This window comes from Saimiri boliviensis, chromosome 4 (genome assembly GCF_048565385.1).
Source record: "Saimiri boliviensis isolate mSaiBol1 chromosome 4, mSaiBol1.pri, whole genome shotgun sequence".
Taxonomy (NCBI): Eukaryota; Metazoa; Chordata; class Mammalia; order Primates; family Cebidae; genus Saimiri; species Saimiri boliviensis.
Genome location: NC_133452.1, coordinates 143,784,592 through 143,797,496, shown reverse-complemented (window position 1 = coordinate 143,797,496; position 12,905 = coordinate 143,784,592). Strand labels below are relative to the sequence as shown.

Below are 12,905 nucleotides of genomic sequence, written 5' to 3'. Positions count from 1 at the left end.
GTGACTCTGAGGGAAAACACAGATCCTCTTTAACAAAAATAATACAGAAAAATGTGTAAGTTTCTTAGCTGTTGCTCCTCTGTTGATAAAGCTGCAAAATTCACCTTATCTAAATGTTGAAAGTCCTCCATATTTACCGTTGACACCCTCTAGGCTTTCCCTAACCTAAATCCAGCTTTAGATACTGTCGCTTTGTTTTATTTAAAAGTAAACTGCTGATGGGAATGGATAGAGTGGAGATGTTTTTAAAAACTCCACGGGAACCAATGCATATTTGCTTTAAATTATTTAAAGGTAAAATTTTACTCAAAAATCTTAAAGGGAAATCAATGATACTAGAGTTTTTAAAGATAATATTTTAAATAACAAGAACATCTTTAAGCATAAATTTGGAAAGGCAGGAAAATGTCATATAAAAATATGCAAAGATTACTTTTGTTAAAGAGAATTTTTATTAAAAAAGAGCAAACTCTACGAGTCCTTGACAACATGAACTCTGAAGGCAGGCTCTGAATCACTGACACTATTAGACAGGGGTCCTCAATCATGCCCCTGAGACTCTCTGTGCCTCACCTTACCTGTATGTCACAGGAGTTAAGGTTCTGGAGTCAAATTCAGATTCAAGTCTACACATGTTAGCTATGTGAGCTCACTTAACCTCTCTGTACTTCCCTCTCTCCCCTGAAACACTGAAAGACAAATAGTTACCTACCTCCTGTGTGAAGAAACTGGAATCCCTGTGCTCTGCTGGTGGGAATGGATAATGGTACAGCCGCTGTGGAAAACAGTATGGAGGTTCTGAAAAATTAAACATAGAATTATCATATGATTAACGATTCCACTTTTGGGTCTGTACCCAGAATAACTAAAAGCAGGATTTGGAAAAGATACTGTACACCCACCCATGATCAAAGCAGTATTATTCATAATAGCCAAAAGGCAGAAGCAACCCAAATGTCCATTGGTGAAAAAAATGGAGAAACACAATGTGCTCTATCCAGACAATGGAATACTACTTGGCCGTAAAAAGGAAGGAAATTCTAGGGCCGGGCACGGTGGCTCAAGCCTGTAATCCCAGCACTTTGGGAGGCCAAGGCGGGTGGATCACAAGGTCAAGAGATCAAGACCATCTTGGTCAACATGGTGAAACCCCGTCTCTACTAAAAAAAAATACAAAAATTAGCTGGGTGTGGTAGCACGTGCCTGTAATCCCAGCTACTCAGGAGGCTGAGGCAGGAGAATTGCCTGAACCCAGGAGGTGGAGGTTGCGGTGAGCCGAGATCGCGCCATTGCACTCCAGCCTGGGTAACAAGAGCAAAACTCCGTCTCAAAAAAAAAAAAAAAGGAAGGAAATTCTGGCATAAGCTACGACATGGACAAACCATGAAAATGTTATGCTCATTGAAATAAACTAGACACAAAGGACAAAATACTGTATGGTTCCACTCATATGAGGTTCCTAGAGTGATTAAATTCAGAGACAGAAAGTACAATGGTGGTTGCCAGGGGCTCAGGGGAGAGGGGATGGGGAGTTCCTGTTTAATGGGTACGGAGATTCAATTTGGGAAGATGAGAAAGTTTTAGACATGTGTGGTGATGGTTACGCAAGACCATTAATGTACTTAATGCTAGTGAACTGTATGCTTAACAATGGCCAAAATGATAATTTTTATGTTTGTACATTTTACTACAATAAAAAATTAAAATTTTTGAAAATGAGAAAGAATAGTACCTATGTCCTAGAGTCACAGTAAGGATTAAACATACGGGAAGTGCTGAGCGTGCCCCCAGCACAGAGTAAGCCTTCCGTGGGTATCACTGCTATCTTATCTTCCTGCCTTTGTAGCTCCCCACGGTCCGTGCCACAGTGTTTTACATGAAAAGATGCTCCCTGCCTAAACTCTGATTCGCCCCCTTCGAGCTATACACCTTCTGCAACAAAACATTTCTAGCCCTGGGCCTCTTTCCAGCATGAACACTCCTTCATTTAGAGACAATTCCCACTGCAACAGGATGAAGATGAAGAAGCCACCTATTTCTAAACTGAGTCTTCATCTTAAATAAAGTTGAAGTGACCCATTGAAAACAACTGACTCTACCGTTTTTATTTATTAAATGATTTGTTAATAATTTTGGCTCAAAATAATTTCAAAGGCTATGGTTATCATACAAATCTGGTAGACGAGAGAAGAAAGTCCTCTTGCTGTTCATAAATATACTCTCATTTTTATCTTTACCAAGACTATTTTATTTCTTTGCCTGTTCCTTTTTGAAATGTTTTATTGTTAAATTTCCAAGCACACACAAAAGGAGAATTCAGCTAGCATCAGGTTACCAGCTTCAAAGACAATTTTAACCCTTTTGACTCAAACACCTAAGACTAAAGAAAAATTAGAATAACACCATCGATTACAATTGAAAGAATTTCTAACTCTAAAAACAATTATCATCATCACTACTTTTCTTTACTTTTAAAAGATCTTTTAAAAATATTTCTTCACCTCCTTTCATTTCTTCCTTTGAAACTTCAAATAATTCCAATGCCCACCTTGCTAGGTTATTGTGAGGATATAAAGTATATGAAGGCACAGAGCTTGGTGTCTAGCGTGTGTTAGTTCCTGAGAAATACTAGTTTTCCATAGACTGCTGCCTCATGCCACTCTCCGAGACTGAGACCCACACCCTCATCTGTGGTGTTAGGAGGTATATTGGTTTTCGTCCACAGTTCCTGGCTCATAACTCGCACAGCCCTTGCTGTGAGCGTGTTAGGCCATGTTGGGTGTGTTAGGCCTCAGGGGCAGGCCCCTGACCTCCTGCCCTCTTTTTACTTTATGTTCCCCCAGCTTTCTGACTGTGGGTCTTAAGACCATTCCATGAGAGAGTCCTACCCTATACTTTGGGGGAAGGAATGCTGATGTCACCAAGCTTCCTTCCATAAAAAACCCAAGGGGAAAAGGTTCAGGGAGCTTCCTGATCGCTGAACACATAAAGGTTCCTGGAAGGGTGGCACACCAAGGGAGGGCATGGAAGCTCCACACCCCTTCCCCCATACCTTGCCCTACGCATCTCTTCATCTGTATTCTTTGCAATATCTTCTATAATAAGCCAGTAATAATAAACTTATTATTACTGAATCCTGTGAGCCTCTCCAGCAAATTAATCACACTCCAAGAGGAAGTCATCAGTCAGAAGTTCAGGAGGTCAGGACTTGTGAATGTCCAGGGGGAATGAAGGGAGGAGGAGGCACTCATGGGAACTGAGCCCTCAACCTGTGAGATCTGACACTATCTCTGGGTAGAGAGTGTCAGAACTGAATTAGAGGACACTCAACTGGTGCCTCTGCTTGGTGCATGGGGAACAACCCCACGCATTTGTTCACAGAAGCCTTCTTCTGTGTTGATGATTATTGTAGTGTGAGAGTAGAGGAAACATACAGAGAGAGTTTTTCCTAAACACCACCATATACACATAATTCTCCATTCTTTGACCTCTACTCCTCGCTTCCCTTCCTAAACACTGGTCCTAGCTTCCTTCCTGCTCCTCCACCTCCTTCTACCCCACGGATCCCAAACTCAAATGCCTAGTCACAAATTCAATCATCAAGAAGACCCCAAATATAGTAAGTGGCTAAACTGAACTGATAAATTATTTTGCAATTAGAGCACCTGTTCCTGAATTAAAACTATAAAACATACCTCTTTATTATTTATAACTATACAGAAAGTCAGGCTAGATGCTGGGTTGTATAATAATCACAAACGGAATTCATATGCATATGTGTGTGTGTGTGTGTGTGTGTGTGTGTGTTTTAAACACTAAACTTCTTTTTTGATGATCTAAGAAGTTTTATCTGATAATGAGATTCATTTCTTTGCAGTACTTCTCACCTGTGGCAGACCTGCCACCTCTAATTTGCTTTAAAAGGAATTCTAATCAACCAATCAATCATGCTCCTGACCTTCAGCCTTCACAGCCGCTTCACTGTGGTCAAAACTGGCTCTAAAAATTCCTGTTGTAACAGTTCTGTTGTCCTCAAGTTCCAAAATGCCAACAACAGAGATATAATTTGAACAAACCTTCTGATCAATGACCAAAAAAAAAAAAAAAACAATGGTATATGGAGTTTCTATTTCATCTTCTAGTAAGATTATTTAAATAAAAGTGAATATCTATAATACCCTTTCTCCCATTGGGGTTTAGAGATTTATAAATTGTCCAAGTTTCCTGTAGCGAATCTAGACTCTTCACCACAAAAATTACATGGCCCAATTGTGGTTTTAAATACCATCTTTTATAACGTAGATATACAGAATGGCCAAGTAATAATCCTTCCATCCCCACCTACTCCCCTCCTAGCATACATGCAACCTTAATCACATCAGCTCCATCTTTCCTGCTCACGTCCTATGTGGATTCAAGCAGAAGCTTTCTTGCCTAGGCGAAAGCCACACGGCTCATTCACTTCAGCACATAATTTCTCCTACTAAAACAAAAAGCATCCCCTCTCTTGACAATCCTTTCTTGATAGTTACAACTCCTCTTTCATGGCCTTGTATCTTTCTTTCCCAAGAAAGCACTGAGACATAAACGGGAAACACTTCTTTGCAATTCCTCATCCATTCACTTCTCAACCCAGTGAATTCCGGGTTCTGCTCCACCACTGCACTGGAGCTATTTCCAACAGTGTCACCACTGGCCTCCTGTTTACGCAATCCAGTAGCCACTTGTCAGTGCTTTTCTTACTTGAAATCTGTGCAGCATTGGCTGCCACTGATTGCACACTGGTTGCACCCTCTTCAGAAGTGCACCTTCCCTCAGTTTCTATGGCCTCTCTTCTGGTCTTCTCACCTCCCTGAACACTCCTACTCATCTTCTTCAAGGATCTTCATTGACCCTCTCACTCAATAACCCCAGAGTTCCATCTTTGGCCCTCTTCTACCTCTACTACATACCTTTCTATGGTCTCATTTACCTACAAGTATAATAGACTTCAATTGCCAATTATATACCAAAGTGTCTTAAATATTTATATTTCCAACACCAGTCTCCCTTAAAAGCTCCAGGCCACATGTGCACCTGTCTAAGCAGGACTTCTCCACTTGGGTGTCCCTCTGGCACCTCAAACTCAACACGATCAAATATACTACCACTTTGTGCATTTACTACCTGGGTGAATGCTGCCAACTACCACCTGACTACTCAATCCAGAAAACTGGGAGGCATCCTTTAGTCCTCTTCTCTTCAAATTCTCATATTCAATCAGAGGCCAGGTCTGATTGCTTCCAAATCCCAAATCACTCTGAAAGTTGTCCATCTCTCCATTGTGCCTATTGCTGGCAGTTCAAGATTTCATCATCTCTCACTGAGATTACCAAAAATATACCACAAACGTAGTTCTCTGCCACCAATCCACCCATGTGCCTCTGGTCTGCTCTCCAGGATGCTGTCAAAATGATTCAAAACACAAGTCACTTTTCTGCTTAAAACTCTTTAGGAAAATCTAAAGTAATTTGCCTTCATAATTTATTTCCTGAATACCTGACCAATGTCATGTCTTGTCATCAATTACCTCTCTGAAAACATCAGCCATTCAGATACATGTATCATACAAACATAGTTCCCTAAGCCAAGGAAAGCTCTCCCAGCCCCTTCACCTGCTTACCTCCCATTCATCCTGAAAATCCCCCTGAGAAAACCTTCTCTGACTTGATCTGTCTGGGTTAGGTAACCAACCCCCACTTCTGACCTCAAAGCATATACCTATCTATCCAGCAATGATCACCCGTATTATAGATTTTCACTGTAGTTGTTTACTTATTAGTCTCCCCTACCAGACTATGCACTCTTTGGAAGAGGAAAATAATATATCTTATTAGACTTTGTAATACAACAATTAGCACATGTGTAAAATTGCCAAACGAATACTCATAAAGAAACCTGATTCATCATCAAATATATTCAATAATTTTTTTTAAGAGATGGGATCTCGGTATTGTCCATACTGGGGTGCAGTGCCTCAATCACAGCTTACTTAAGCCTCAAACTCCTGGGATCCCTCCCATCTTAGCCTCCCTAGTAGCCGTGACTACAGGCATACGCCACGGCACTCAGCTATTCGATATTTAATTCTAAGGGTAAAAAGAACAGATAAATCTCTCACTAAATATCAATTCCAGAAAAACTAAATAATTATTTTTCGTAAGAAAGATCTTGGACTTCATTTTCTTAAAAATTACAAAAGTCAAAGAGGACTATTTTCCCCAAATCGGATAGTTTAGGGAGTTGGGATCACCATTGGCCTCCTACGCCTCTTCACCCACCTCCCGCCTAACACTCTAGGACCTCACCTTCAGAGAAATGTTTTCGGCAGCACTGGATTTTGGGAAAAAAATTAGAAGACGTTCAACTTATTCAAAATCAGTATCCTACTAAAATCCCAATGATAAATGAAAGTATCAGGGTTAAACAGCAGCTTCTTGTGCTTATATCTTACAGTAGATCATGTCAACAAGACTGAATTAATCAAAATGGCTAAGTACTTTTTAGATAAATGCTAATGAAGCCTGTTCTTCCTGGCAAATGCACATCACACCATGAAGTTTCTACAACTATTTCTGAAGTGTATGAAAGTGATAAAGATACAGGTAGATTCTTATATACAATATATGCTTCAAGAAGGCACCTGGAAAGAAATTTTCCTTCTAAGATTAGCACAGGCTAGGCATTGGCTCACACCTATAATCCCAGAATTATAGGGAGGCTCAGGTGGGAAGATTACTTGAGTACAGGAGTTCAAGACCAGACAGGGCAACATAGTGAAACCCTGTCTCTACAAAAAAGTTAAGAAGTAGCTGGGCATAGTGTGTGTGCCTGTAATCCCAGTTACTCGAGAAGCTGAGGTGAGAGGTGGGAGGCTGGGCTTGTGCCCAGGAGGTAGAGCTTACAGTGAATCATGACTGTACCACTGCACTCCAGCGTAGGGTACAGAGTGAGACCCTGTCTAAAAACAAACCAACCAAAGATTAGCACAGTGCTGCCATTCTATAATTATTTAAAGCCACCCCCAGGGGGAATAAAAGGAAAATACTACCAACTAAGGTTGAGCCCATCAACCAATCACAGGCCATCAAAACAGGAGTACGTCAACTTAGGGTTTTTCTCCTTCAAGTAGAAAAACTGAGCTACCTTCCACACTGAACATATTCCGCTTTAAAAACTCCCATATTATTGTTTTCTAATTTTGTTTTCAGTAACTTATTTTCTAACTTTGAAAATTTAGAAATAAACATATTGTGCATTTTAAGTTGTCAATAAAACAGATAACCAAATTGCTCTGATTTTTTTCTCCCAGAGTTTGCAATGGACTTTGCAATCCCAGAGGTAACTTAAATGCAATCTGTGAGATATCATGGTTTCTGTCCACAGAACCCACCAGCTTTGTACAGAAAGTGAACGACCTACTGAGAGAAACCTCTGTATCAGGAAGCACGAGTTGTCAAGTATTACTGTTTCCCTCCTACACAGAGTCACCTGCCGTAACAGTCGGCACAAAACAGATAAATAGGGGTAAAATATCATTGACTTATGACTGTTATTGAAGATTTTAGATACCAAAATATACCAAAAGTCAATTTTCCTGTAGTTTCAGGAAATGTAATATGCAGCAAGCTATTTCTTATTTCTGTTCAAAGCTATTTTACACTGAAAAACACCATTATTTAATAATCAGTCTTGAAAATTTTATACTCTCTGACTAGCTTTCAAAAAAAAAAAAAAAACCCCTGAACACAAAGGAGTGGCATTCCTTCTGTTTTGGATTTTCTCTGGTGCAAGAATTCAAACTGAGGCAGGATAACAGGGTTTGGAGGCAGGGGACCTAAGGCTGATTCACACTGACTTCCTACAACTAAATCGAAAGGAAAACCTCAACTTCCCAAGCCCAAGTAACAAAAGAACCAGAGGCTACTTCTCCCTGCTTTTCTCCATGCAGCAGATACAAAATTGGAAGTACCTCTGATTGGTCCCCTGCTGCAACCAATCAGACTGGTTGTGGGCCAAGTCTTCATTTGCATTGGCATAGAACCCTGCAACTTCACTTCAGCCTCTGATTAGTCCCCTCCTGCAACCAATCAGACTGGTCACAGGCCAAGTCTTCAACTGCATAGGAATGTAACTTTGTAACTTCACTTCAGCCTCTCAGTAGTCCCTTTCCGCAACCAATCAGACTGGTCATGGGCCACTACTTCATTTACATAAAATATACACCAAGTAACCAATAGGAAACCTCTAGAGGGTACTTAAACCCCAGAAAATTCTGTAGCTCTAGAGCTGCTTGCTCAAGCCTGTTCCAATTCAGTGGAGTGTCCTTTCAAAATCTGTGCTTTTCTTTCATTGCTTTGTTTTTGTGCATTTTGTCCAATGCTTTGTTCAAAACGCCAAGAACCTGGACACCTTCTTCCAGTAACAAAACCAGTGCCTAATTTGGCAAATAAACAAGCTATTATGTCCAATGATAAACATTCTATTATGTCCAATCTTTGGAACACTGGTAGAAAGCATAGAATACTCAAACTTTTAAGCATTAAAACTCAAATGTAATTCCTTGATACACATACACATAATTCATTTCTATATACAGAGTGATAGAGCTTGGGTAGGAAAAAGCACTTTATATTCTGAATAGAAGTACAAACTGGTCAGGCACAATGGCTCACACCTATAATCCTAACATTTCGGGAAGCCAAGGCAGGCAAATTGCCAGGAGTTCGAGGCCAGTTTGGCAACATGGCAAAACCCTGTCTCTACAAATAATACAAAAATTATCCGGGCATGGTGACATGCAACTGTAGTCCCAGCTACTTGGAAGGTTGAGGCGGGAGTATCACTTGTGCCCAGAAGGTCAAGGCTGCAGTGAACCAAGATCACTGCCCTGCATTCCAGCCTGGGTGACAAAGTGAGACCCTGTGTTCAAAAATAAAAGTATTAACTTAGTACCCTTATGATAAGCACCATAAGATGCTATAAGTAAACATGGACAGTCAGATTGTAATTCTATCTAGGAGCAAGGCGTCACAGTTGACCCCACTGACAATAATCAATCCAATGTTCACTTTAAAGTGTACTAAAAGCAAGCCTACAAATTAAAGTTTATGGAAATCAAGTATTTAGAGGAGGATGGGCAAATAAAGTTACCTTTATCCTGGAGAAAGAGACATAGGAAGGGCACAGCTATCCTATTTGAAATGTTATGATGCAAAAAAAAAAAGGAAGAGATGTTTTCTAGGCAGATGTATAAGACCATGGGTGGAAAGGAGCTAGGGAAGTGGAAGAACCATATTCTCCACAGGCATGAACTTTCTTAACAACTGGGGCGAACAACCAGAGTGAAGAAGACCCGTGCAAAGAAGCAGCACCCAAGTCCGAGGAATTCCAGGGAATGCCACTGACGAAAGAGGCTCAAGCATCTAAGATCACCTCCCCCTTGACTTCCACACTGCATTTCAACAGAAGAAAATGCTGACCAACTGGCGCCTCCTTAATCACCTTCCAATAGATATCAGGCATAGTATGGGGGAATCTTTCCGGAAGGCATTGTTTTTACTTAAACAAGATCAAACCCCCACCCCATGCCTACTCCATGGACCAAGATCCTTTCACATGTAATTCCTAAGCCTGTAAACCCAAGACCCTTTCATGTGTAATATCTAGAGTTGTAAGCCTATATAAAAGCAGAGCTTCTCTATTAGAGGAGCTTAGCTGTTAAACAACTATGTCGTCTTGCTTCTGGCTGAATAAATCAACCCTTCCTTCCTAGTTAGATGTCTAAGAGATCTGTTTCTCGCAGCCGCTCCTGCTTCACCTTGAGGGTGACTGCTAGCTGGGCTGCATGGCTCCTTTACCACCCACAGAGATAGCATCACGGGGAAAGACACTGAAACTGACCTAAATGATCTGACTGACATTTCAAGCCATATGAATTCCTTCTCTACCTGCCCTAAAGCTGCTGATAGGGAACTGCTAATGGAGAGATTTAAAAAGCAGTGTTCCCTGAAGAGAGAATGCACTTGCTGATGCAGCCTTCCATTCGAGGAGTATCTGTGAGCACCCACCACGTGTGATGAGCCCTCCATGGTCCTCTGTGTCCTCCTACACATTTCAGTTTTCTCAAAAGTGGCTGAGAACAGGATTTTGCTTATACAGGTACAGTCCACATTAAGAAAAATGTTCAGAGGACTTAAAGTATCTATTCTCCTCAAGAACCAAACCCCACTCTTCTCTTCAGCACAGGCCTCATCCTCCAGTGCCTGGTGGTCCCCCATCAATCTCTCCAGATCCCGCCATCCTTCCCTTCTCCCTCTGGACTCCTCCTCTGGCTTACTGCTCCCCTCAGTCGCCTCCTGGACATTGCTCCCTTGGCCTCTTTGGTCCCTGCATCTGATACTTCTCACCCTGAGAAGTACTTCTCACCCTGCTTCTGCATCTCAGACAGACCGGACTCCCATCAGCCTCTCCAACCTGAGGCCTTTTCTCTCTCTCTTCAAGTCTCCTGAAATCTGTATTTGTTGCCTGCCCCCTCTGCTGTCCCTTTTTTCTTTGCTACCTGGCTTCTCAGAGTCAGGCGCACAGCAGGCACTCTGCACATGCTGGAGCTAGGACTGCTGACAAAACGTTGGAGGTTGAGTGAGCAGCTGATCTGGGGTGGGGGTGAAGACTGAGTTTGCTTCAGACACGCTGAGTTCGAGGCGATGGCAGGCCAAGCAGAAGAACACGTGAATCTATGCCTGAGAGAGGCCCGCACTAGTGATCCTGGGAGTCATAAGGCCAGGGAGGGAGGCTCTGGAGAGAAGACAGATTTGCTGCGAGGAGGAAGACCCACCAAGGACCACAGAGCTCAGCTCTTCACACCACAGAAGACAAGAAGGGAGACAAGAAGGCTGAAATGAGAACACTGGTCAGGGTATGAAATGCCACAGATGAGTGGAAGGGGACAGGAGACTGTAAACAAGGTGAGGGAGTGTTAATGTCATCACCAGGAGGTGATCAGTGATCTCTGAAAAGTAGTTCCAGTGATAAATAAGATGCAAAACATAAGCACTATTTATGATATATATGCAGAAATCCCAAATAAAATGTTATCAAACAGAACCCAGAGGCCATGGAGGGAACACTGCACCACAGGAGAGCAGGTGGTGGATGGCAGGCAGACACATCATAATTCAAGACAGGAAATCTATTTCTCTACTTTATCCTATGATCAAAAGAGAAACAGCACACCATCAGCTCCCCAGACATTTGACCAAAGTTAACATTCCTTCTTGATTAAGACAAATAAACTTTTAATAAAATAGGAAGACTGTTGCCTTAATATATCCACCAAAACTCCAGAATAGTGATTTATGAGAAACCACTGCCAGCATCAACCCCTGAATAGCAAAATGAGAATCAGCTAATGACAGAAAGTTCCCCTGAAATGAATTACAAATCCCTCTGAGAGCTATAAAAAGGTGCTCGATATCATTTATTAGAGAAATGCAAGTTGAAATGACAATTAGACACTATTTTTAATGTGCAGATTGGGAAAGATCAAATTGTTTGATTTGATTTAGACCCATTACCAGTAAGGGTCTAAGAAAGATGCATCACTGGTAAAATCTTTGTAGAAGACAATTTGGCAATATCTATCAACATTTTAAAGGCATATATCCTATAATTCAGCAAGCAGTAATTTAACCCTACATATATAACCATTTGTTTGTATGTAAAATGGTTCCTGAACAAGGATATTATATTCACTAAACAATCTGTAAATGCCAAAGACAGGAAAGAAATTTTTACTGACTGGGGACTGGCTAAGTAAATTAAGAATAAAGCAGCTCTACATGCATTGATATAGGATATCTGTGGGATATAGTGTTAAAGGATAAAAACAAGATGCCAGTGGTAGCTGACACTTTTTAAAAATGCAATATAAATGTAATTTATGCATATACATGCACATATAAGAAAATGTCTAAGAACTGGTACGAGGTAAGTAAGAGCTGAAGGACAGAGACAAGAGAGAAGCTGATTTTTTATCCTGTATGCTTTTATGCCTTTTGAATTTTTTTCTGTTTTTTTTTTGAGACAGTCTCACTCTGTCGCCCAGGCTGGAGTGTAGTAGCATGATCTTGGCTCACTGCAGCCTCCATCTTCTGGGTTCAAGCGATTCTTCTGCCTCAGCCTCCCAAGTAGCTGGGACTACAGGTGCCCATCATGAGGCCTGGCTAATTTTTATTGAATTTTTAGTCAAGACAGGGTTTCACCATGTCAGCCAGGCTGGTCTTGAATTCCTGACCTCAAATGATCCGCCCACCTCAGCCTCCCAAAGTGCTGGTATTATAGGCGGGAGCCACCATGCCCTTGAATGGTATACTACAGACATTGCAAGCTAGTGGCTTTATGGCCCCTCTCTCCTTTATCCCCACTGTTCGGCTGGCCTCTTTCTTGACAATATCTCTGCTATTTGGCCCTCCTTTCCACCCTCGCCACAATGGACATAACAAAGAGACCCTCAGCATCTTCCTCCTGGAAAATTACAACAGCTTTTAACCACTTTCCCTTTTAAATAATTTACCTTCTCTGATTGACCTTAGGCACCATTCCCGGATCGATCTTTCTAAAGCACCAGTTTATTAAGTTTCATAAAACCAGGGTTCTACTTGGCCTATAAAATTGTCCCACATGGGTGCCAAGCCCCTTTCTCTTCCAGGGACTACATGGCACACTCCAGCTGATCAACACTCGAACAGCTGCTCTTTTTTGCCATGCCGCTAACCCTCAACTCCAGTGGCCTCATTTATCAGGAATGTCCATGTCATGTGTGTCTCCCTTCCCCACATGCACAAGCTGAAATAGCACGTGGCCTC

The 12,905-nt window shown here is 41.5% G+C and overlaps 1 protein-coding gene across 7 annotated transcripts in view; it reads right to left on the bottom strand.

Annotated features, from left to right (window-relative positions):
• The window catches only part of FARS2 (phenylalanyl-tRNA synthetase 2, mitochondrial), a 529,294-nt gene that overhangs the window by 486,227 nt on the left and 30,162 nt on the right, over nucleotides 1-12,905 (bottom strand). For 6 of the 7 annotated variants that reach the window (XR_012517417.1, XR_012517418.1, XM_074398406.1 and 3 more), the window contains exon 2: nucleotides 713-798. The exons of the other annotated variant lie outside the window; for it this stretch is intronic. Coding sequence is in view for 1 of the 6 variants with exons in the window: in XM_074398406.1 (XP_074254507.1) it covers nucleotides 713-798 (86 nt within the window). In the remaining 5 variants the exon portion in view is untranslated. The remainder of the gene's footprint in view (nucleotides 1-712; nucleotides 799-12,905) is intronic. 7 annotated transcript variants of the gene reach the window in all.